Source organism: Bombina bombina, chromosome 5, assembly GCF_027579735.1.
Source record: "Bombina bombina isolate aBomBom1 chromosome 5, aBomBom1.pri, whole genome shotgun sequence".
Lineage (NCBI taxonomy): Eukaryota > Metazoa > Chordata > Amphibia > Anura > Bombinatoridae > Bombina > Bombina bombina.
Genome location: NC_069503.1, coordinates 1143705510 through 1143731092, shown reverse-complemented (window position 1 = coordinate 1143731092; position 25583 = coordinate 1143705510). Strand labels below are relative to the sequence as shown.

The 25583-nt window shown below is 42.8% G+C and overlaps 1 protein-coding gene across 1 annotated transcript in view; it reads right to left on the bottom strand.

The window, feature by feature from the left end:
• EXOSC4 (exosome component 4) overlaps positions 1–23751 on the bottom strand; it is a 31648-nt gene extending 7897 nt beyond the window's left edge. Inside the window, exons 1-2 of the mRNA XM_053715454.1 lie at positions 23552–23751; positions 5871–6077 (exon numbers count right to left, since the gene is read on the bottom strand). Of these exons, the coding sequence (XP_053571429.1) occupies positions 5871–6077; positions 23552–23722 (378 nt within the window). The 5' untranslated portion in view covers positions 23723–23751. The remainder of the gene's footprint in view (positions 1–5870; positions 6078–23551) is intronic.
• Positions 23752–25583: the final 1832 nt, after the last annotated feature.

The following is a 25583-nucleotide window of genomic DNA, read 5'->3' as shown; positions in this document are numbered from 1 at the left end:
AGGTAACGACCAAGGTGGACAGAATGACATGTCCACCAGATCTGTATACCAAGTCCTGCGTGGCCATGCAGGCGCTATTAGAATCACTGATGCTTTCTCCTGTTTGATTCTGGCAATCGAGGAAGCATCGGGAAAGGTGGAAACACATGAGCCATCCTGAAGGTCCATGGTGCTGTCAAGGCATCTATCAGGACCGCTCCCGGATCCCTGGATCTGGACCCGTAGCGCGGAAGCTTGGCGTTCTGTCGAGACGCCATGAGATCTATCTCTGGTTTGTCCCAACGTCGAAGTATTTGGGCAAAGACCTCTGGATGAAGTTCCCACTCCCCCGGATGAAAAGTCTGACGACTTAAGAAATCCGCCTCCCAGTTCTCCACTCCCGGGATGTGGATTGCAGACAGGTGGCAAGAGTGAGACTCTGCCCAGCGAATTATCTTCGATACTTCCATCATTGCTAGGGAGCTTCTTGTCCCTCCCTGATGGTTGATATAAGCTACAGTCGTGATGTTGTCCGACTGGAACCTGATGAACCCCCGAGTTGCTAACTGGGGCCAAGCCAGAAGAGCATTGAGGACTGCTCTCAATTCCAGAATGTTTATTGGAAGAAGACTCTCCTCCTGATTCCATAGTCCCTGAGCCTTCAGAGAATTCCAGACAGCGCCCCAACCTAGTAGGCTGGCGTCTGTTACAATTGACCAGTCTGGCCTGCTGAATGGCATTCCCCTGGACAGATGTGGCCGATAAAGCCACCATAGAAGAGAATTTCTGGTCTCTTGAATGGAATGAAGGACACGGCATGCACTTTGAAGTTTTGTTAACCTGTCCTCTGTCAGGTAAATCTTCATTTCTACAGAATCTATCAGAGTCCCCAGGAAGGGAACTCTTGTGAGTGGAAAGAGAGAACTTTTCTCTTCGTTCACTTTCCATCCATGCGACCTTAGAAATGCCAGTACTATCTCTGTATGAGATTTGGCAGTTTGAAAGCTTGAAGCTTGTATCAGTATGTCGTCTAAGTACGGAGCTACTGAAATTCCTCGCGGTCTTAGTACCGCCAGAAGAGTGCCCAGAACCTTTGTGAAGATTCTTGGAGCCGTAGCCAGTCCGAATGGAAGAGCTACAAACTGGTAATGCCTGTCTAAAAAGGCAAACCTTAGATACCGGTAATGACTTCTGTGAATCGGTATGTGAAGGTAAGCATCCTTTAAATCCACTGTGGTCAAGTACTGACCCTCTTGGATCATGGGCAAAATTGTTCGAATAGTTTCCATCTTGAACGATGGAACTCTTAGGAATTTGTTTAGGATCTTTAAATCCAAGATTGGCCTGAAGGTTCCCTCTTTTTTGGGAACTACAAACAGATTTGAGTAAAACCCTTGTCCTTGTTCCAACCGCGGAACTGGATGGATCACTCCCATTAATAAAAGATCTTGTACGCAGCGTAGAAACGCTTCCTTCTTTGTTAGGTTTGTTGACAACCTTGACAGATGAAATCTCCCTCTTGGGGGAGAGGATTTGAAGTCCAGAAGGTATCCCTGAGATATGATCTCTAACGCCCAGGGATCCTGAACATCTCTTGCCCAAGCCTGGGCGAAGAGGGAAAGTCTGCCCCCCACTAGATCCGGTCCCGGATCGGGGGCCCTCAATTCATGCTGTCTTAGGGGCAGCAGCAGGTTTTCTGGCCTGTTTGCCCCTGTTCCAGGACTGGTTAGGTTTCCAGCCTTGTCTGTAGCGAGCAACAGCTCCTTCCTGTTTTGGTGCAGAGGAAGTTGATGCTGCTCCTGCTTTGAAATTACGAAAGGAACGAAAATTGGACTGTCTAGCCTTGGCTTTGGCCTTGTCCTGAGGCAGGGCATGACCTTTACCTCCTGTAATGTCATCAATAATCTCTTTCAAGCCGGGCCCGAATAAGGTCTGCCCTTTGAAAGGAATATTAAGCAATTTAGATTTAGACGTAACATCAGCTGACCAGGATTTTAGCCACAGAGCTCTGCGTGCCTGAATGGCGAATCCTGAATTTTTAGCCGCAAGTTTAGTTAAATGTACTACGGCATCTGAAATAAATGAATTAGCTAACTTAAGGAATTTAAGTTTGTGTGTGATGTCATCTAGTGTGGATGATTGAAGTGTCTCTTCCAGAGACTCAAACCAAAATGCTGCTGCAGCCGTGACAGGCGCAATACATGCAAGAGGTTGCAATATAAACCCTTGTTGAACAAACATTTTCTTAAGGTAACCCTCTAATTTTTTATCCATTGGATCTGAAAAAGCACAGCTATCCTCCACTGGGATAGTGGTACGCTTAGCTAAAGTAGAAACTGCTCCCTCCACCTTAGGGACCATTTGCCATAAGTCCCGTGTGGCGGCGTCTATTGGAAACATTTTTCTGAATATAGGAGGAGGTGAGAAAGGCACACCGGGTCTATCCCACTCCTTAGTAACAATGTCAGTAAGTCTCTTAGGTATAGGAAAAACGTCAGTACTTGTCGGTACCGCAAAATATTTATCCAACCTACACATTTTTTCTGGGATTGCAACTGTGTTACAATCATTCAGAGCCGCTAATACCTCCCCTAGTAACACACGGAGGTTCTCAAGCTTAAATTTAAAATTTGAAATGTCTGAGTCCAGTTTATTTGGATCAGAACCGTCACCCACAGAATGAAGCTCTCCGTCTTCATGTTCTGCAAACTGTGACGCAGTATCAGACATGGCCCTTGCATTATCAGCGCACTCTGTTCTCATCCCAGAGTGATCACGTTTACCTCTTAGTTCTGGTAGTTTAGCCAAAACTTCAGTCATAACAGTAGCCATATCTTGTAATGTGATTTGTAATGGCCGCCCAGATGCACTCGGCGCTACAATATCACGCACCTCCTGAGCGGGAGATGCAGGTACTGACACGTGAGGCGAGTTAGTCGGCATAACTCTCCCCTCGTTGTTTGGTGAAATATGTTCAATTTGTACAGATTGACTATTTTTTAAAGTAGCATCAATACATTTAGTACATAAATTTCTATTGGGCTCCACTTTGGCATTAACACATATAGCACAGAGATATTCCTCTGAATCAGACATGTTTAACACACTAGCAAATAAACAGCAACTTGGAAATACTTTTCAAAGTAATTTACAAATAATATGAAAACGAACTGTGCCTTTAAGAAGCACAGAAAATATTATAACAGATAAAATAATTAAGTTATAGCATCAATCTTTGTCAGAATATACAGTTTTAGCAAAGGATTGTTCCCCTCAGCAAATGATAACTAACCCAGGCAGCAGAAAAAAATACACAAATAAACGTTTTTTATATCACAGTCAATACAATCAGCACAGCTCTGCTGTGAATGATTACTTCCCTCAAAAAAGACTCTTGAGATCCCTGAACTCTGTAGAGATGAATCTGATGCATAGTGAAAGCACCAAAATGGCCCCTCCCCCACACACATAACAGTGAGAGAGATCAGTGAACTGCTCTAATTTAAATCAAAACTATTGCTAAGTGGAAAAAAAGTGCCCAAAACATTTTTTCACCCAGTACCTCAGAGAAAAAAACGTTTTTACATGCCAGCAAAAAAACATTTTACCTCAATAATTAATTGTCATTTAAAACCTATTGCAAGTCCCTGCAAAATAGGTTAAGACTATGTATACAGTTTAAAAGCCAGAGAAGTACCATTTCCCAGAAAACTGAAGTGTAAAATATACATACATGACAGCCTGATATCAGCTACATCTACTGCATTCAAGGCTGAGTTTACATTATAACGGTATGGCAGGATTTTCTCATCAATTCCATGTCAGAAAATAATAAACTGCTACATACCTCTTTGCAGATTAATCTGCCTGCTGTCCCCTGATCTGAAGTTTACCTCACTCCTCAGATGGCCGAGAAACAGCAATATGATCTTAACTACTCCGGCTAAAATCATAGAAAAACTCAGGTAGATTCTTCTTCAAATTCTACCAGAGAAGGAATAACACACTCCGGTGCTATTATAAAATAACAAACTTTTGATTGAAGATATAAAAACTAAATATATCACCATAGTCCTCTCACACATCCTATCTAGTCGTTGGGTGCAAGAGAATGACTGGGGGTGACGTAGAGGGGAGGAGCTATATAGCAACTCTGCTGGGTGAATCCTCTTGCACTTCCTGTAGGGGAGCAGTTAATATCCCACAAGTAATGATGACCCGTGGACTGATCACACTTAACAGAAGAAAAAGTCTGTTTCTATAACTTAAAGTCCTCTCAATAGAAGAGGAACAGAAAGGGATTGGTGGTTCCATATTACCATCAAAACACAAAGAGCAGGTGACAATTTACAAGGCCTCTTGGTCTATTCTGACTCACAATGGAACAAGTTAGCAATATTAAGTTCAATTTCTAACAAAAAAGAAAAATTGACAACAACAAAAAAAAAAAACTTTACTGTCTCTTTAAAAAATAAACCGCAACTTTTTTACTCTAAACTGCAGATGCGGTATACTGTTAAATAAATTGAAAATAAAGACACCTCTCTCAGCTCTATGCTGAGGTGCCTACCTACCCTTCAACCCTGGAGATTGGTCCCTGTAGTCTAAACGATCCGGACTCCAGTAAGAGACAATCCTTGTCAATATCCGCTTCTAGAATTGCTATCTTTTAGTGCAACCATGCGCTTCTAGTCAGCCTGAAATCAGTCACCTCCGCTCCGGGTGTAAGAAAAAAGGCGCGTAATGCTAAGATTACCACCTCATTTGGCTCCGCCCCTCATGGGCGTAGCTAAATACCAATCTCCCGGTCGGTATTTTATAATTTTAACCGCCGGGAGAAGTGGAACCGCCATAGATATGTACCATAAGCAGCTATCTCAACCCCAGTGCCTGCGTATGCTGTCTAAAGTCCTCTCTAGCAAGGAGAGTTAAAAATGTCCCTTTGTGAATAAAGTGCTTGGTAATAAAACGGCCCTTTCCTTTCCTTATACTCTGAAAATAAAGTGCCCACTTTTTCTGAATGACTGGTCTCCAGAAATAATTAAAGTCAGCACTTGCCTCACAAATCTGCCCGACAGCAGGGCAGCTCACCAGGCTTGAGGGGTCCTCTCCCTCACATAGACCCATGGAAAACCGAAAGGACCGAGTATATCCCCTCAGACTTTCATAACCAGGGCAGCATAAAATCTATGGGAGGCGCAGTGAGAATTATGTCCCACAAGTTCCCATTGCTCTAAAGCCATCACTGCTCTACTGAAGAGACTGATATTGGCTACGGCTACATCCTAGAACAAAGCAGCACAATCGTGCACTACTTTAAAAATAATAAACTCTTGATTGAAGAATCTTAATTAACACCTAACTTTACCACTTCCTAGCACTAACATAGGCAAAGAGAATGACTGGGGTGGGAGGGAAGGGAGGTGATATTTAACAGCTTTGATGTGGTGCTCTTTGCCGCATCCTGCAGGGCAGGAGTGATATTCCCAACAGTAATTAGATGATCCATGGACTCATCGTGACATTAGAAAGAAACAAACAAGTCAACTCAAACAACTAGCTCCTTTACCTTTAATACACTCCAACAGGTAAAATGGATAATTGGAAACATATAAAAGGGGATAAACTTTTACAGTATGACAACAAATTCTGTTTAACTAGATCCAATTTAGAGGGTTCCGCTGAGAGGCAAATTAGAAGTATCCCCTGTCCTGTCTAACAATATGATGACAGAAAGATCTTGTGCCTTGCCAAGCTAAAACATTGAGGAATTCCCTGCCCTGGAGGATAACATTCCTTTGCCCATGTAACGTTTGTACAGGGACATTTCTTGTAATCTCCTGTCATCCAATGTTTCAGAATGCAGGTCCCATCTGAGAGCCCTTTATTACCTGTACGTAGATATCGATCTGTGAGCGAGGGTACAGCTGGGTTAGGATGGCAGCTTCAAACGTCTGCTTCAGGTGAAGAGTCATCTCGCTGGATTTGCGGTCCCCATGTGGGCGTCGTTTCCTCTCGCCGGTACTAAAGGTTGCCATGCTGTACTGACAATTCACCACAGCACGATCGTGGAGAGTTTTGCTGCGTGAGCCTCTGATCTGTGGGATTATGGGAGAGTGAATCTATTAAATGTAGCTTAAGAGATATAAGAGGAAAGTAACAATTACAGACTGTGATGCATTCCCACTCCTGAGCTGTACAAGGGCAGCCTACGTGCTGATAATCACCACCCCAAATCCAGTTCACAAGCAGAAGTGAATTGATGCTTTGGACCAGACTCTAACAATGTGTTTAACCTCTTTGTTGGTGTTTACACACACACTGTCTCACACAGTCTCTTTGACACACAGTCTCACACAGTCTCTTTGACACACAGTCTCACACACTCTCTTTGACACACAGTCTCACACACTCTCTTTGACACACAGTCTCACACACTCTCTTTGACACACAGTCTCACACACGTACATCACTGTCACACACACGTACATCACTGTCACACACACGTACATCACTGTCACACACATGTACATCACTGTCACACACATGTACATCACTGTCACACACATGTACATCACTGTCACACACATGTACATCACTGTCACACACTCTCTGACACACACTGTCACTCACACACATGTACATCACTGTCACACACATGTACATCACTGTCACACAGTCTCTGACACACACATGTACATCACTGTCACACAGTCTCTGACACACACATGTACATCACTGTCACACACATGTACATCACTGTCACACACATGTACATCACTGTCACACACATGTACATCACTGTCACACACATGTACATCACTGTCACACACATGTACATCACTGTCACACAGTCTCTGACACACATGTACATCACTGTCACACAGTCTCTGACACACACATGTACATCACTGTCACACACATGTACATCACTGTCACACACATGTACATCACTGTCACACAGTCTCTGACACACACATGTACATCACTGTCACACAGTCTCTGACACACACATGTACATCACTGTCACACACATGTACATCACTGTCACACACATGTACATCACTGTCACACAGTCTCTAACACACACATGTACATCACTGTCACACAGTCTCTGACACACATGTACATCACTGTCACACACATGTACATCACTGTCACACACATGTACATCACTGTCACACAGTCTCTGACACACACATGTACATCACTGTCACACACATGTACATCACTGTCACACAGTCTGACACACACATGTACATCACTGTCACACACATGTACATCACTGTCACACAGTCTCTGACACACACATGTACATCACTGTCACACACATGTACATCACTGTCACACACATGTACATCACTGTCACACAGTCTCTGACACACACATGTACATCACTGTCACACAGTCTCTGACACACACTGTCACTCACATGTACATCACTGTCACACAGTCTCTGACACACACTGTCACACACATGTACATCACTGTCACACAGTCTCTGACACACACATGTACATCACTGTCACACAGTCTCTGACACACACTGTCACTCACATGTACATCACTGTCACACAGTCTCTGACACACACTGTCACTCACATGTACATCACTGTCACACAGTCTCTGACACACACTGTCACTCACATGTACATCACTGTCACACAGTCTCTGACACACACTGTCACTCACATGTACATCACTGTCACACAGTCTGACACACACTGTCACTCACATGTACATCACTGTCACACAGTCTCTGACACACACTGTCACTCACATGTACATCACTGTCACACAGTCTCTGACACACACTGTCACTCACATGTACATCACTGTCACACAGTCTCTGACACACACTGTCACACACATGTACATCACTGTCACACAGTCTCTGACACACACATGTACATCACTGTCACACAGTCTCTGACACACACTGTCACTCACATGTACATCACTGTCACACAGTCTCTGACACACACTGTCACTCACATGTACATCACTGTCACACAGTCTCTGACACACACTGTCACTCACATGTACATCACTGTCACACAGTCTCTGACACACACTGTCACTCACATGTACATCACTGTCACACAGTCTCTGACACACACTGTCACTCACATGTACATCACTGTCACACAGTCTCTGACACACACTGTCACTCACATGTACATCACTGTCACACAGTCTGACACTCACATGTACGTCACTGTTACACACATTATCACACAGTCTCACACACACTAACTCACATGTAAGTCACTGTCACACACAGTCTCACACATGTACATCACAGTCACACACACTGTCCCTCACATGTACGTCACTGTCCCACATATTATCACACAGTCACACACACTGTCCCTCACATGTACGTCACTGTCCCACACATTATCACAGTCACACACACACTGTCACTCACATGTACATCACTGTCACACACATCACAGTCTCTCACATGTACGTCAGTCACACACACACTGTCACTCACATGTACATCACTGTCACACACATTATCACACAGTCACACACACACTGTCACATGTACATCACTATCTAACATATTATCACTGTCACACACATTATCACAGTCTCTCACTCACATGTACATCACTGTCACACACAATATCACAGTCTCTCACTCACATGTGCATCACTGTCACACACATTATCACAGTCTCTCACTCACATGTGCATCACTGTCACACACATTATCACAGTCTCTCACTCACATGTACATCACTGTCACACACACATTATCACAGTCTCTCACACACACTGTCCCTCACATGTACATCACTGTCACACACATACACTGTCCCTCACATGTACATGACTGTCACACACATTATCACACAGTCACACACATTATCACACAGTCACACACATTATCACACAGTCACACACATTATCACACAGTCACACACATTATCACACAGTCACACACATTATCACACAGTCACACACATTATCACACAGTCTCTCACACACATTATCACACACACTCACTAACATGTACATCACAGTCACACACATTATCACAGTCACACACATTATCACAGTCACACACATTATCACACTCTCTCACACACACACTGTCACTAACATGTACATCACTGTCACACACATTATCACACAGTCACACACATTATCACAGTCTCTCACACACACACTGTCACTAACATGTACATCACAGTCACACACATTATCACAGTCTCTCACACACACTGTCACTAACATGTACATCACTGTCACACACATTATCACAGTCTCTCACACACACACTGTCACTAACATTATCACAGTCTCTCACACACACACTGTCACACACATTATCACAGTCTCTCACACACACACTGTCACACACATTATCACAGTCTCTCACACACACACTGTCACTAACATGTACATCACAGTCACACACATTATCACAGTCTCACACACACTGTCACACACATTATCACAGTCACTCACACACATTATCACAGTCTCTCACACACACTGTCACTAACATGTACATCACTGTCACACACATTATCACACAGTCACAAACATTATCACAGTCTCTCACACACACTGTCACACACATTATCACAGTCTCTCACACACACTGTCACTAACATGTACATCACAGTCTCTCACACACACTGTCCCTCACATGTACATCACAGTCACACACATTTTCACACAGTCACACACACATTAGTCACACACATTATCACACAGTCACACACATTATCACACAGTCACACACATTATCACACAGTCACACACATTATCACACAGTCACACACATTATCACAGTCTCTCACACACACTCACTAACATGTACATCACTGTCACACACATTATCACACAGTCACACACATTATCACAGTCTCACACACACACTGTCACTAACATGTACATCACTGTCACACACATTATCACACAGTCACAAACATTATCACAGTCTCTCACACACACTGTCACTAACATGTACATCACAGACTCTCACACACATTATCACACAGTCACACACACACTGTCCCTCACATGTACATCACAGTCACACACATTTTCACAGTCACACACACTGTCACACACACATTAGTCACACACATTATCACAGTCTCTCACACACACTGTCACACACATTATCACAGTCCCTCACATGTACATCACTGTCACACAGTCTCACACAGACACAGTCTCACATGTACGTCACGTTACACACTGTCCCTCACATGTACATCAGTCACACATTATCACAGTCTCACACACACTGTCACTAACATGTACATCACAGTCTCTCACACACACTGTCCCTCACATGTACGTCACTGTCACACACATGATCACACAGTCACACACATGTACATCACTGTCACACAGTCTCACACAGTCACGTTACACACTGTCACTCACATGTACATCACTGTCACACACATTATCACACACACACTGTCACTCACATGTAAGTCACTGTCACACACATCACACAGTCTCACACACACTCACATGTACATCATTGTCACACACATTATCAGTCTCACACACACACTGTCCCTCACATGTACGTCACTGTCACACACATTATCACTCACATGTACATCATTGTCACACAGTCTCTCACATGTACATCACTGTCACTCACACAGTCTACTACACACACATTATCACACAGTCTACTACACACACATTATCACACAGTCTACTACACACATTATCACACAGTCTAATACACACATTATCACACAGTCTACTACACACATTATCACACAGTCACACACACATTATCACAGTCACACACACATTATCACAGTCACACACACATTATCACACAGTCACACACACATTATCACACACACATTATCACACAGTCACACACACATTATCACACAGTCACACACACATTATCACACAGTCACACACACATTATCACACAGTCACACACACATTATCACACAGTCACACACACATTATCACACAGTCACACACACATTATCACACAGTCACACACACATTATCACACAGTCTACTACACACATTATCACACAGTCTACTACACACACATTATCACACAGTCTACTACACACATTATCACACAGTCTACTACACACATTATCACACAGTCACACACACACATTATCACACAGTCACACACACACATTATCACAGTGTCACACACACACATTATCACAGTGTCACACACACACATTATCACAGTGTCACACACACATTATTACAGTGTCACACACACATTATTACAGTGTCACACACACATTATTACAGTGTCACACACATTATTACAGTGTCACACACACATTATTACAGTGTCACACACACATTATTACAGTGTCACACACATGTACGTCACTGTCACACACATTATCACACAGTCTCACACACATTATCACACAGTCACACACACATTATCACACAGTCACACACACACATTATCACACAGTCTACTACACACACATTATCACACAGTCTACTACACACACATTATCACACAGTCTACTACACACACATTATCACACAGTCTACTACACACACAGTCTACTACACACACATTATCACACAGTCTACTACACACACATTATCACACAGTCTACTACACACACATTATCACACAGTATCACACAGTCTACTACACACATTATCACACAGTCTACTACACACACATTATCACACAGTCTACTACACACACATTATCACACATTATCACACAGTCTACTACACACACATTATCACACATTATCACACAGTCTACTACACACATTATCACACAGTCTACTACACACATTATCACACAGTCACACACACTCTGTCCCTCACATGTACGTCACTGTCACACACATTATCAAAGTCTCTCACACACACACTGTCACTAACATGTACATCACTGCCACACACATTATCACAGTCTCTCACACACACACACACTGTCACTCACATGTACATCACTGTCACACACATTATCACTAACATGTACATCACAGTCTCTCACACACACTGTCACTCACATGAACATCACTGTCACACACATTATCAGTCTCACACACACTGTCACTCACATGTGCATCACTAACATATACATCACAGTCTCTCACACACATGAACATCACTGTCACTCACATACACATCACAGTCTCTCACACACACACTGTCACATGTACATCACTGTCACACACATCACAGTCTCTCACACACACACACACTGTCACTCACATGTACATCACTGTCACACACACTGTCCGTCACTCACACACCGTCACACACACACACACCGTCACACACACCGTCACACACACACACACACCGTCACTCACACCGTCACTCACACACACACCGTCACTCCGTCACTCACACACACTGTCACTCACATGTACATCACTGTCACTCACATTATCACTAACATGTACATCACAGTCTCTCACACACACTGTCACTCACATGTACATCACTGTCACACACACTGTCACTCACATGTACATCACTGTAACACACATCACACAGTCTCTCACACACACACACACACCACACAGTCTCACACACACACACCACACAGTCTCACACACACACACACCACACAGTCTCACACACACACACACCACACAGTCTCACACACACACCACACAGTCTCACACACACACCACACAGTCTCACACACACACACACCACACAGTCTCACACACCACACAGTCTCACACACACACACACCACACAGTCTCACACACCACACAGTCTCTCACACACACACACACACCACACAGTCTCTCACACACACTGTCACACACATCAGTCTCTCACACATACCGTCACTCACATGTACATCACTGTCACTCACATTATCACAGTCTCACACACACTGTCACTCACATTATCACAGTCTCTCACACACACTGTCACTCACATTATCACAGTCTCTCACACACTGTCACTCACATGTACATCACTGTCACTCACATTATCACACAGTCTCTCACACACACTGTCACTCACATTATCACACAGTCTCTCACACACACTGTCACTCACATTATCACACAGTCTCTCACACACACTGTCACTCACATTATCACACAGTCTCTCACACACACTGTCACTCACATTATCACACAGTCTCTCACACACACTGTCACTCACATTATCACACAGTCTCACACACACTGTCACTCACATTATCACACAGTCTCTCACACACTGTCACACACATTATCACAGTCTCTCACTCACATGTACATCACTGTCACACACAATATCACAGTCTCTCACTCACATGTACATCACTGTCACACACATTATCACAGTCTCTCACTCACATGTGCATCACTGTCACACACATTATCACAGTCTCTCACTCACATGTACATCACTGTCACACACATTATCACAGTCTCTCACACACACTGTCCCTCACATGTACATCACTGTCACACACATTATCACAGTCTCTCACTCACATGTACATCACTGTCACACACACATTATCACAGTCTCTCACACACACTGTCCCTCACATGTACATCACTGTCACACACACATTATCACAGTCTCTCACACACACTGTCCCTCACATGTACATCACTGTCACACACACATTATCACAGTCTCTCACTCACATGTACATCACAGTCACACACATACACTGTCCCTCACATGTACATGACTGTCACACACATTATCACACAGTCACACACATTATCACACAGTCACACACATTATCACACAGTCACACACATTATCACACAGTCACACACATTATCACACAGTCACACACATTATCACACAGTCACACACATTATCACACAGTCACACACATTATCACACAGTCACACACATTATCACACAGTCACACACATTATCACACAGTCACACACATTATCACACAGTCTCTCACACACATTATCACACACACTCACTAACATGTACATCACAGTCACACACATTATCACAGTCACACACATTATCACAGTCTCTCTCTCACACAGTCACACACATTATCACACAGTCACACACATTATCACACAGTCACACACATTATCACAGTCACACACATTATCACACTCTCTCACACACACACTGTCACTAACATGTACATCACTGTCACACACATTATCACACAGTCACACACATTATCACAGTCTCTCACACACACACTGTCACTAACATGTACATCACAGTCACACACATTATCACACAGTCACACACATTATCACAGTCTCTCACACACACTGTCACTAACATGTACATCACTGTCACACACATTATCACAGTCTCTCACACACACACTGTCACTAACATGTACATCACAGTCACACACATTATCACAGTCTCTCACACACACACTGTCACTAACATGTACATCACAGTCACACACATTATCACAGTCTCACACACACTGTCACACACATTATCACAGTCACTCACACACATTATCACAGTCTCTCACACACACTGTCACTAACATGTACATCACTGTCACACACATTATCACACAGTCACAAACATTATCACAGTCTCTCACACACACTGTCACACACATTATCACAGTCTCTCACACACACTGTCACTAACATGTACATCACAGTCTCTCACACACACTGTCCCTCACATGTACATCACAGTCACACACATTTTCACACAGTCACACACACATTAGTCACACACATTATCACACAGTCACACACATTATCACACAGTCACACACATTATCACACAGTCACACACATTATCACAGTCTCTCACACACACTCACTAACATGTACATCACTGTCACACACATTATCACACACATTATCACAGTCTCACACACACACTGTCACTAACATGTACATCACTGTCACACACATTATCACACAGTCACAAACATTATCACAGTCTCTCACACACACTGTCACTAACATGTACATCACAGACTCTCACACACATTATCACACAGTCACACACACACTGTCCCTCACATGTACATCACAGTCACACACATTTTCACAGTCACACACACTGTCACACACACATTAGTCACACACATTATCACAGTCTCTCACACACACATTATCACAGTCCCTCACATGTACATCACTGTCACACAGTCTCACACAGACACAGTCTCACATGTACGTCACGTTACACACTGTCCCTCACATGTACATCAGTCACACATTATCACAGTCTCACACACACTGTCACTAACATGTACATCACAGTCTCTCACACACACTGTCCCTCACATGTACGTCACTGTCACACACATGATCACACAGTCACACACATGTACATCACTGTCACACAGTCTCACACAGTCACGTCACGTTACACACTGTCACTCACATGTACATCACTGTCACACACATTATCACACACACACTGTCACTCACATGTAAGTCACTGTCACACACATCACACAGTCTCACACACACTCACATGTACATCATTGTCACACACATTATCAGTCTCACACACACACTGTCCCTCACATGTACGTCACTGTCACACACATTATCACTCACATGTACATCATTGTCACACAGTCTCTCACATGTACATCACTGTCACTCACACAGTCTACTACACACACTTTATCACACAGTCTACTACACACACATTATCACACAGTCTACTACACACACATTATCACACAGTCTACTACACACACATTATCACACAGTCTACTACACACACATTATCACACAGTCTACTACACACACATTATCACACAGTCTACTACACACATTATCACACAGTCTACTACACACATTATCACACAGTCACACACACACATTATCACACAGTCACACACACACATTATCACACAGTCACACACACATTATCACACAGTCACACACACATTATCACACAGTCACACACACATTATCACACAGTCACACACACATTATCACACAGTCACACACACATTATCACACAGTCACACACACATTATCACACAGTCACACACACATTATCACACAGTCACACACACATTATCACACAGTCACACACACATTATCACACAGTCACACACACATTATCACACAGTCACACACATTATCACAGTCTACTACACACATTATCACACAGTCTACTACACACATTATCACACAGTCACACACACACACATTATCACACAGTCACACACACACATTATCACACAGTCACACACACACATTATCACAGTGTCACACACACACATTATCACAGTGTCACACACACACACATTATCACAGTGTCACACACACACATTATCACAGTGTCACACACACACATTATCACAGTGTCACACACACACATTATCACAGTGTCACACACACATTATTACAGTGTCACACACACATTATTACAGTGTCACACACACATTATTACAGTGTCACACACACATTATTACAGTGTCACACACATGTACGTCACTGTCACACACACATTATCACACAGTCACACACACATTATCACACAGTCACACACACACACATTATCACACAGTCTACTACACACACATTATCACACAGTCTACTACACACACATTATCACACAGTCTACTACACACACATTATCACACAGTCTACTACACACACATTATCACACAGTCTACTACACACACATTATCACACAGTCTACTACACACACATTATCACACAGTATCACACAGTCTACTACACACATTATCACACAGTCTACTACACACATTATCACACAGTCACACACACTCTGTCCCTCACATGTACGTCACTGTCACACACATTATCAAAGTCTCTCACACACACACTGTCACTAACATGTACATCACTGCCACACACATTATCACAGTCTCTCACACACACACACACTGTCACTCACATGTACATCACTGTCACACACATTATCACTAACATGTACATCACAGTCTCTCACACACACTGTCACTCACATGAACATCACTGTCACACACATTATCAGTCTCACACACACTGTCACTCACATGTGCATCACTAACATATACATCACAGTCTCTCACACACATGAACATCACTGTCACTCACATACACATCACAGTCTCTCACACACACACTGTCACATGTACATCACTGTCACACACATCACAGTCTCTCACACACACACACACTGTCACTCACATGTACATCACTGTCACACACACTGTCCGTCACTCACACACCGTCACACACACACACACCGTCACACACACCGTCACACACACACACACACCGTCACTCACACCGTCACTCACACACACACCGTCACTCACACACACACCGTCACTCCGTCACTCACACACACTGTCACTCACATGTACATCACTGTCACTCACATTATCACTAACATGTACATCACAGTCTCTCACACACACTGTCACTCACATGTACATCACTGTCACACACACTGTCACTCACATGTACATCACTGTAACACACATCACACAGTCTCTCACACACACACCACACAGTCTCTCTCTCACACCACAGTCTCTCACACACACACACACCACACAGTCTCTCACACACACACACACCACACACCACACAGTCTCTCACACACACACACACAGTCTCTCACACACACACACCACACAGTCTCTCACACACACACACCACACAGTCTCTCACACACACACACACCACACAGTCTCTCACACACACACACACCACACAGTCTCTCACACACACACACACCACACAGTCTCTCACACACACACACACCACACAGTCTCTCACACACACACACACCACACAGTCTCTCACACACACACACACCACACAGTCTCTCACACACACACACACCACACAGTCTCTCTCACACACACACACACACACCACACAGTCTCTCTCACACACACACACACACACCACACAGTCTCTCACACACACACACCACACAGTCTCTCACACACACACACCACACAGTCTCTCACACACCACACAGTCTCTCACACACCACACAGTCTCTCACACATCACACAGTCTCTCACATCACACAGTCTCTCACACACACACATCACACAGTCTCTCACACACACACACCACACAGTCTCTCACACACCACACAGTCTCTCACACACCACACAGTCTCTCACACACCACACAGTCTCTCACACACCACACAGTCTCTCACACACCACACAGTCTCTCACACATCACACAGTCTCTCACACATCACACAGTCTCTCACACACCACACAGTCTCTCTCACATCACACAGTCTCTCACACACACACACACATCACACAGTCTCTCACACACACACACACACATCACACAGTCTCTCACACACACACACACACATCACACAGTCTCTCACACACACACACACATCACACAGTCTCTCACACACACACACACATCACACAGTCTCTCACACACACACACACATCACACAGTCTCTCACACACACACATCACACAGTCTCTCACACACACACACACATCACACAGTCTCTCACACACACACACACATCACACAGTCTCTCACACACACACACACATCACACAGTCTCACACACACACACACATCACACAGTCTCTCACACACACACACACATCACACAGTCTCACACACACACACAGTCTCTCTCTCACACACACACACACATCACACAGTCTCTCACACACACACACACATCACACAGTCTCTCTCACACACACCACACAGTCTCTCTCACACACACCACACAGTCTCTCTCACACACACACATCACACAGTCTCTCTCACACACACACATCACACAGTCTCTCTCACACACACATCACACAGTCTCTCTCACACACACATCACACAGTCTCTCTCACACACACATCACACAGTCTCTCTCACACACACATCACACAGTCTCTCTCACACACACATCACACAGTCTCTCTCACACACACATCACACAGTCTCTCTCACACACACATCACACAGTCTCTCTCACACACACATCACACAGTCTCTCTCACACACACATCACACAGTCTCTCACACACACACACACCACACAGTCTCTCACACACACACCACACAGTCTCTCACACACACACACACCACACAGTCTCACACACACACACATCACACAGTCTCACACATCACACAGTCTCACACACACACCACACAGTCTCACACACACCACACAGTCTCACACACACACACACACCACACAGTCTCACACACACACACACCACACAGTCTCACACACACACACACACCACACAGTCTCACACACACACACACCACACAGTCTCACACACACACACCACACAGTCTCACACACACACACCACACAGTCTCACACACACACACCACACAGTCTCACACACACCACACAGTCTCACACACACCACACAGTCTCACACACACACACACCACACAGTCTCACACACACACACACCACACAGTCTCACACACCACACAGTCTCTCACACACACACACACCACACAGTCTCTCACACACACTGTCACACACATCAGTCTCTCACACATACCGTCACTCACATGTACATCACTGTCACTCACATTATCACAGTCTCACACACACTGTCACTCACATTATCACAGTCTCTCACACACACTGTCACTCACATTATCACAGTCTCTCACACACTGTCACTCACATGTACATCACTGTCACTCACATTATCACACAGTCTCTCACACACACTGTCACTCACATTATCACACAGTCTCTCACACACACTGTCACTCACATTATCACACAGTCTCTCACACACACTGTCACTCACATTATCACACAGTCTCTCACACACACTGTCACTCACATTATCACACAGTCTCTCACACACTGTCACACACATTATCAGTCTCTCACACACACTGTCACACACATTATCAGTCTCTCACATGTACATCACTGTCACTCACATTATCACAGTCTCTCACACACACTGTCACTCACACACACTGTCACTCACATTATCACACAGTCTCTCACACACATGTACATCACTGTCACTCACATTATCACACAGTCTCTCACACACACTGTCACTCACATTATCACACAGTCTCTCACACACACTGTCACTCACATTATCACACAGTCTCTCACACACACTGTCACTCACATTATCACACAGTCTCTCACACACACTGTCACTCACATTATCACACAGTCTCTCACACACACTGTCACTCACATTATCACACAGTCTCTCACACACACTGTCACTCACATTATCACACAGTCTCTCACACACACTGTCACTCACATTATCACACAGTCTCTCACACACACATCAGTCTCACACACACTGTCACTCACATGTACATCACTGTCACTCACATTATCACAGTCTCTCACACACACTGTCACTCACATTATCACAGTCTCTCACACACACTGTCACACACATTATCAGTCTCTCACACACACTGTCACACACATCAGTCTCACACACACACTGTCACACACATCAGTCTCACACACACTGTCACTCACATTATCACAGTCTCTCACACACACTGTCACACACACACGTACATCATTGTCACACACACACACATTATCACACAGTCTCACACACACAAGTACATCATTGTCACTCAGTCTCTCACATGTCACGCACATTATCACAGTCTACTACACACACATGTACATCACTGTCACACACATTATCACAGTCACACACACACACATGTACATCATTGTCACACACACACATTATCACACAGTCACACACACATTATCACACAGTCACACACACATGTACATCATTGTCACACACACATTATCACACAGTCACACACACATGTACATCATTGTCACACACACACATGTACATCATTGTCACACACACACACATTATCACACAGTCTCTCACTCACATGTCACACACATTATCACAGTCACACACACATGTACATCATTGTCACTCACTCACATGTCACACACATGTACATCATTGTCACACACACACTATCACACAGTCTCTCACTCACATGTCACAAACATTATCACACAGTCACACACATGTACATCATTGTCACACACATGTCACACAGTCTCTCACTCACATGTCACACACATTATCACACAGTCACACACACATGTACATCATTGTCACACACACACATTATCACACAGTCACACACACATGTACATCATTGTCACACACACACATTATCACACAGTCACACACACATGTACATCATTGTCACACACACACACACACACATTATCACACAGTCTCTCACTCACATGTCACAAACATTATCACACAGTCACACACACATGTACATCATTGTCACACACACACATTATCACACAGTCACACACACATGTACATCATTGTCACACACACACACACATTATCACACAGTCTCTCACTCACATGTCACAAACATTATCACACAGTCACACACATGTACATCATTGTCACACACACATTATCACACACATTATCACATAGTCTCTCACTCACATGTCACACACATTATCACACAGTCACACACACACATTATCACACAGTCTCTCACTCACATGTCACAAACATTATCACACAGTCACACACACATGTACATCATTGTCACACACACATTATCACACAGTCTCTCACATGTCACAAACATTATCACACAGTCACACACACATGTACATCATTGTCACACACACATTACACACAGTCTCTCACTCACATGTCACAAACATTATCACACAGTCTCACACATGTACATCATTGTCACACACACATTACACACAGTCTCTCACTCACACACAAGTACATCATTGTCACACACACATTACACACAGTCTCTCACTCACATGTCACAAACATTATCACACAGTCACACACACACATGTACATCATTGTCACACACACATTACACACAGTCTCTCACTCACACACAAGTACATCATTGTCACACACACACATTATCACAGTCTCTCACTCACATGTCACAAACATTATCACACAGTCACACACATGTACATCATTGTCACACACACATTATCACACAGTCTCTCACTCACATGTCACAAACATTATCACACAGTCACACACACATGTACATCACTGTCACACACACATTATCACACAGTCTCTCACTCACATGTCACAAACATTATCACACAGTCTCTCACTCACATGTCACAAACATTATCACACAGTCTCACACATGTACATCATTGTCACACAAACATTACACACAGTCTCTCACTCACACACAAGTACATCATTGTCACACACACATTACACACAGTCTCTCACTCACATGTCACAAACATTATCACACAGTCTCACACATGTACATCATTGTCACACACACATTACACACAGTCTCTCACTCACATGTCACAAACATTATCACACAGTCTCACACATGTACATCATTGTCACACACACATTACACACAGTCTCTCACTCACACACAAGTACATCATTGTCACACACACATTACACACAGTCTCTCACTCACATGTCACAAACATTATCACACAGTCACACACACACATGTACATCATTGTCACACACACATTACACACAGTCTCTCACTCACACACAAGTACATCATTGTCACACACACACATTATCACAGTCTCTCACTCACATGTCACAAACATTATCACACAGTCACACACATGTACATCATTGTCACACACACATTATCACACAGTCTCTCACATGTCACAAACATTATCACACAGTCACACACACATGTACATCACTGTCACACACACATTATCACACAGTCTCTCACTCACATGTCACAAACATTATCACACAGTCTCTCACTCACATGTCACAAACATTATCACACAGTCTCACACATGTACATCATTGTCACACAAACATTATCACACAGTCTCTCACTCACATGTCACAAACATTATCACACAGTCTCACACATGTACATCATTGTCACACACACATTATCACACAGTCTCTCACTCACATGTCACAAACATTATCACACAGTCTCACACATGTACATCATTGTCACACAAACATTATCACACAGTCTCTCACTCACACACAAGTACATCATTGTCACACACACACATTATCACACAGTCTCACACATGTACATCATTGTCACACAAACATTATCACACAGTCTCACACATGTACATCATTGTCACACAAACATTATCACACAGTCTCACACATGTACATCATTGTCACACACACATTATCACACAGTCTCTCACTCACATGTCACAAACATTATCACACAGTCTCACACATGTACATCATTGTCACACACACATTATCACACAGTCTCTCACTCACATGTCACAAACATTATCACACAGTCTCACACATGTACATCATTGTCACACACACATTATCACACACATTATCACACAGTCTCTCACATGTCACAAACATTATCACACAGTCTCACACACACATGTACATCATTGTCACACACACATTACACACAGTCTCTCACTCACACACAAGTACATAATTGTCACACACACTATCACTCAGTCTCTCACTCACACACAAGTACATAATTGTCACACACACTATCACTCAGTCTCTCACTCACACACAAGTACATAATTGTCACACACACTATCACTCAGTCTCTCACTCACATGTCACACACTATAACTCAGTGAGTGTCGGTTTCTTTGGCTCACTCACCTCATGTGGCCCATATACGACCGCCAGGGCCTTGGTGTTCCCCTGTTCTATGTAAGCTGAACCGTCCGCCTGAGCAAACACTCCCATCCTAGCCTGAATCTTTCGCAGCTCTCCGGCCTTTCTGCCGTCTATCCTGTATCCCTGATCCGAAAGCAGCTCCAGCCCCGCCATAGCTAGACACGTGAGACGTCGAACTACAATTCCCGGCAACCCCTGCGCGCCCCTTAACACAGAACTCCCCACTCCCGTCACAAGTGACAGAAACTACATCTCCCGATAACCTTATACCCCAGCTCCTACTGGTCCTCGATCTCCAAAGGTATAAAAACTACAGCTCCCGACAACCTATGCGCTCATTACCAGCAAGTATATATATATATATATATATATATATATATATATATATATATATATATATATATATATATATATATATAGCCAGCATATTTATGTCTAGACAGAATATTTATATATAACCAGTATATATATATATATATCCAGCATAATTATGTATAGACAGAATATTTATATATTACCAGTATATATATAGCCAGCATATTTATGTATAGACAGAATATTTATATATAACCAGTATATATATAGCCAGCATATTTGTGTTATAGACATTATATCTATACATAACCAGTATATACTGTATATATAGCCAGCATATTTATGTATAGACAGAATATATATATATATATATATATATATATATATATATATATATATATATATATATATATACACACAAACAAAGAGGTATCAGCGCACATCCATTTTCCAAAGCACAACATATTTTTTGAACATAGAATGAGACTCCCTGTTTTTATTCACAACTCTATTACACTGTTACTAAGTTCCCAATATTATTTAAAAAAGAATAGTTGTCTCTTGATGTATTTGCAGGCAATTTTTTGCAGCAGTTCAAAAAATATGTTGTGCTTTGGAAAATGGATGTGCGCTGATACCTCTTTGTTTGTGTAATTACTGGGTCATATTGGCAGCACTCCCAGATGTGGATTTAAACTTTTTGTAAGGTGTGCTAAAAAAAACAAATTTTGTATTTGTATTTAAAATTACCAGGGAGACTGACCATCTCCCATTGGTTTAAGCACCCCACCCAAGCTCAGGTGTGCTCATAACAGTGTAATAGAGTTGTGAATAAAAAGCCAGGGAGTCTCATTCTATTATGAAGAGTAAAAGCAGGAATGATTCAGCCCTCTGTGGCAAAAGGACTGTAGTGTAGGACCAGTCGAATTGGGGCACCTTGTAAGTGGTGACTGGCTAAGCAAAATATGGCCATATTGTGTGACTAAGTTCCCAATATTATTTAAAAAAGAATAGTTGTCTCTTGATGTATTTGCAGGCAATTTTTTGCAGCAGTTCAAAAAATATGTTGTGCTTTGGAAAATGGATGTGCGCTGATACCTCTTTGTTTGTGTAATTACTGGGTCATATTGGCAGCACTCCCAGATGTGGCTTTAAACTTTTTGTAAGGTGTGCTAAAAAAACAAATTTTGTATTTGTGTATATATATATATATATAGCCAGCATATTTATGTATAGACAGAATATTTATATATAACCAGTATATATATATATATATATATTATTTTTTAACTATTCAATTTTTAAATTAGTATTCTTTTTTTATATATACAATATGATTGTATATAATTCAGTACACGTTACTTATGGCACTATGAAAATTGTTGTTTCATTCAGCTGGCATACCATTGTAAATTATGGCACCTTTTGGCAATCAGAATTGTTTATGATTACCATGGTTACTGTTTCTATGCCGACCGGATGTACCAACGTTCGACAATGTATATCCATCACAATTTTCTTGGCACTTATTAGAAGGTGGCACACTGTTGTTATAATAAGTCCCCCAAATTAGTATGTCACATTAATACGTTTGAAATTGTAGAGTACACTACTTTATCTTTTATTTCACGTTTTGTCTGTTGAATCCGTAAACCGGAAGTGAGGTAATACAACTTCCGGTTTCGGATAGCACTGTGGA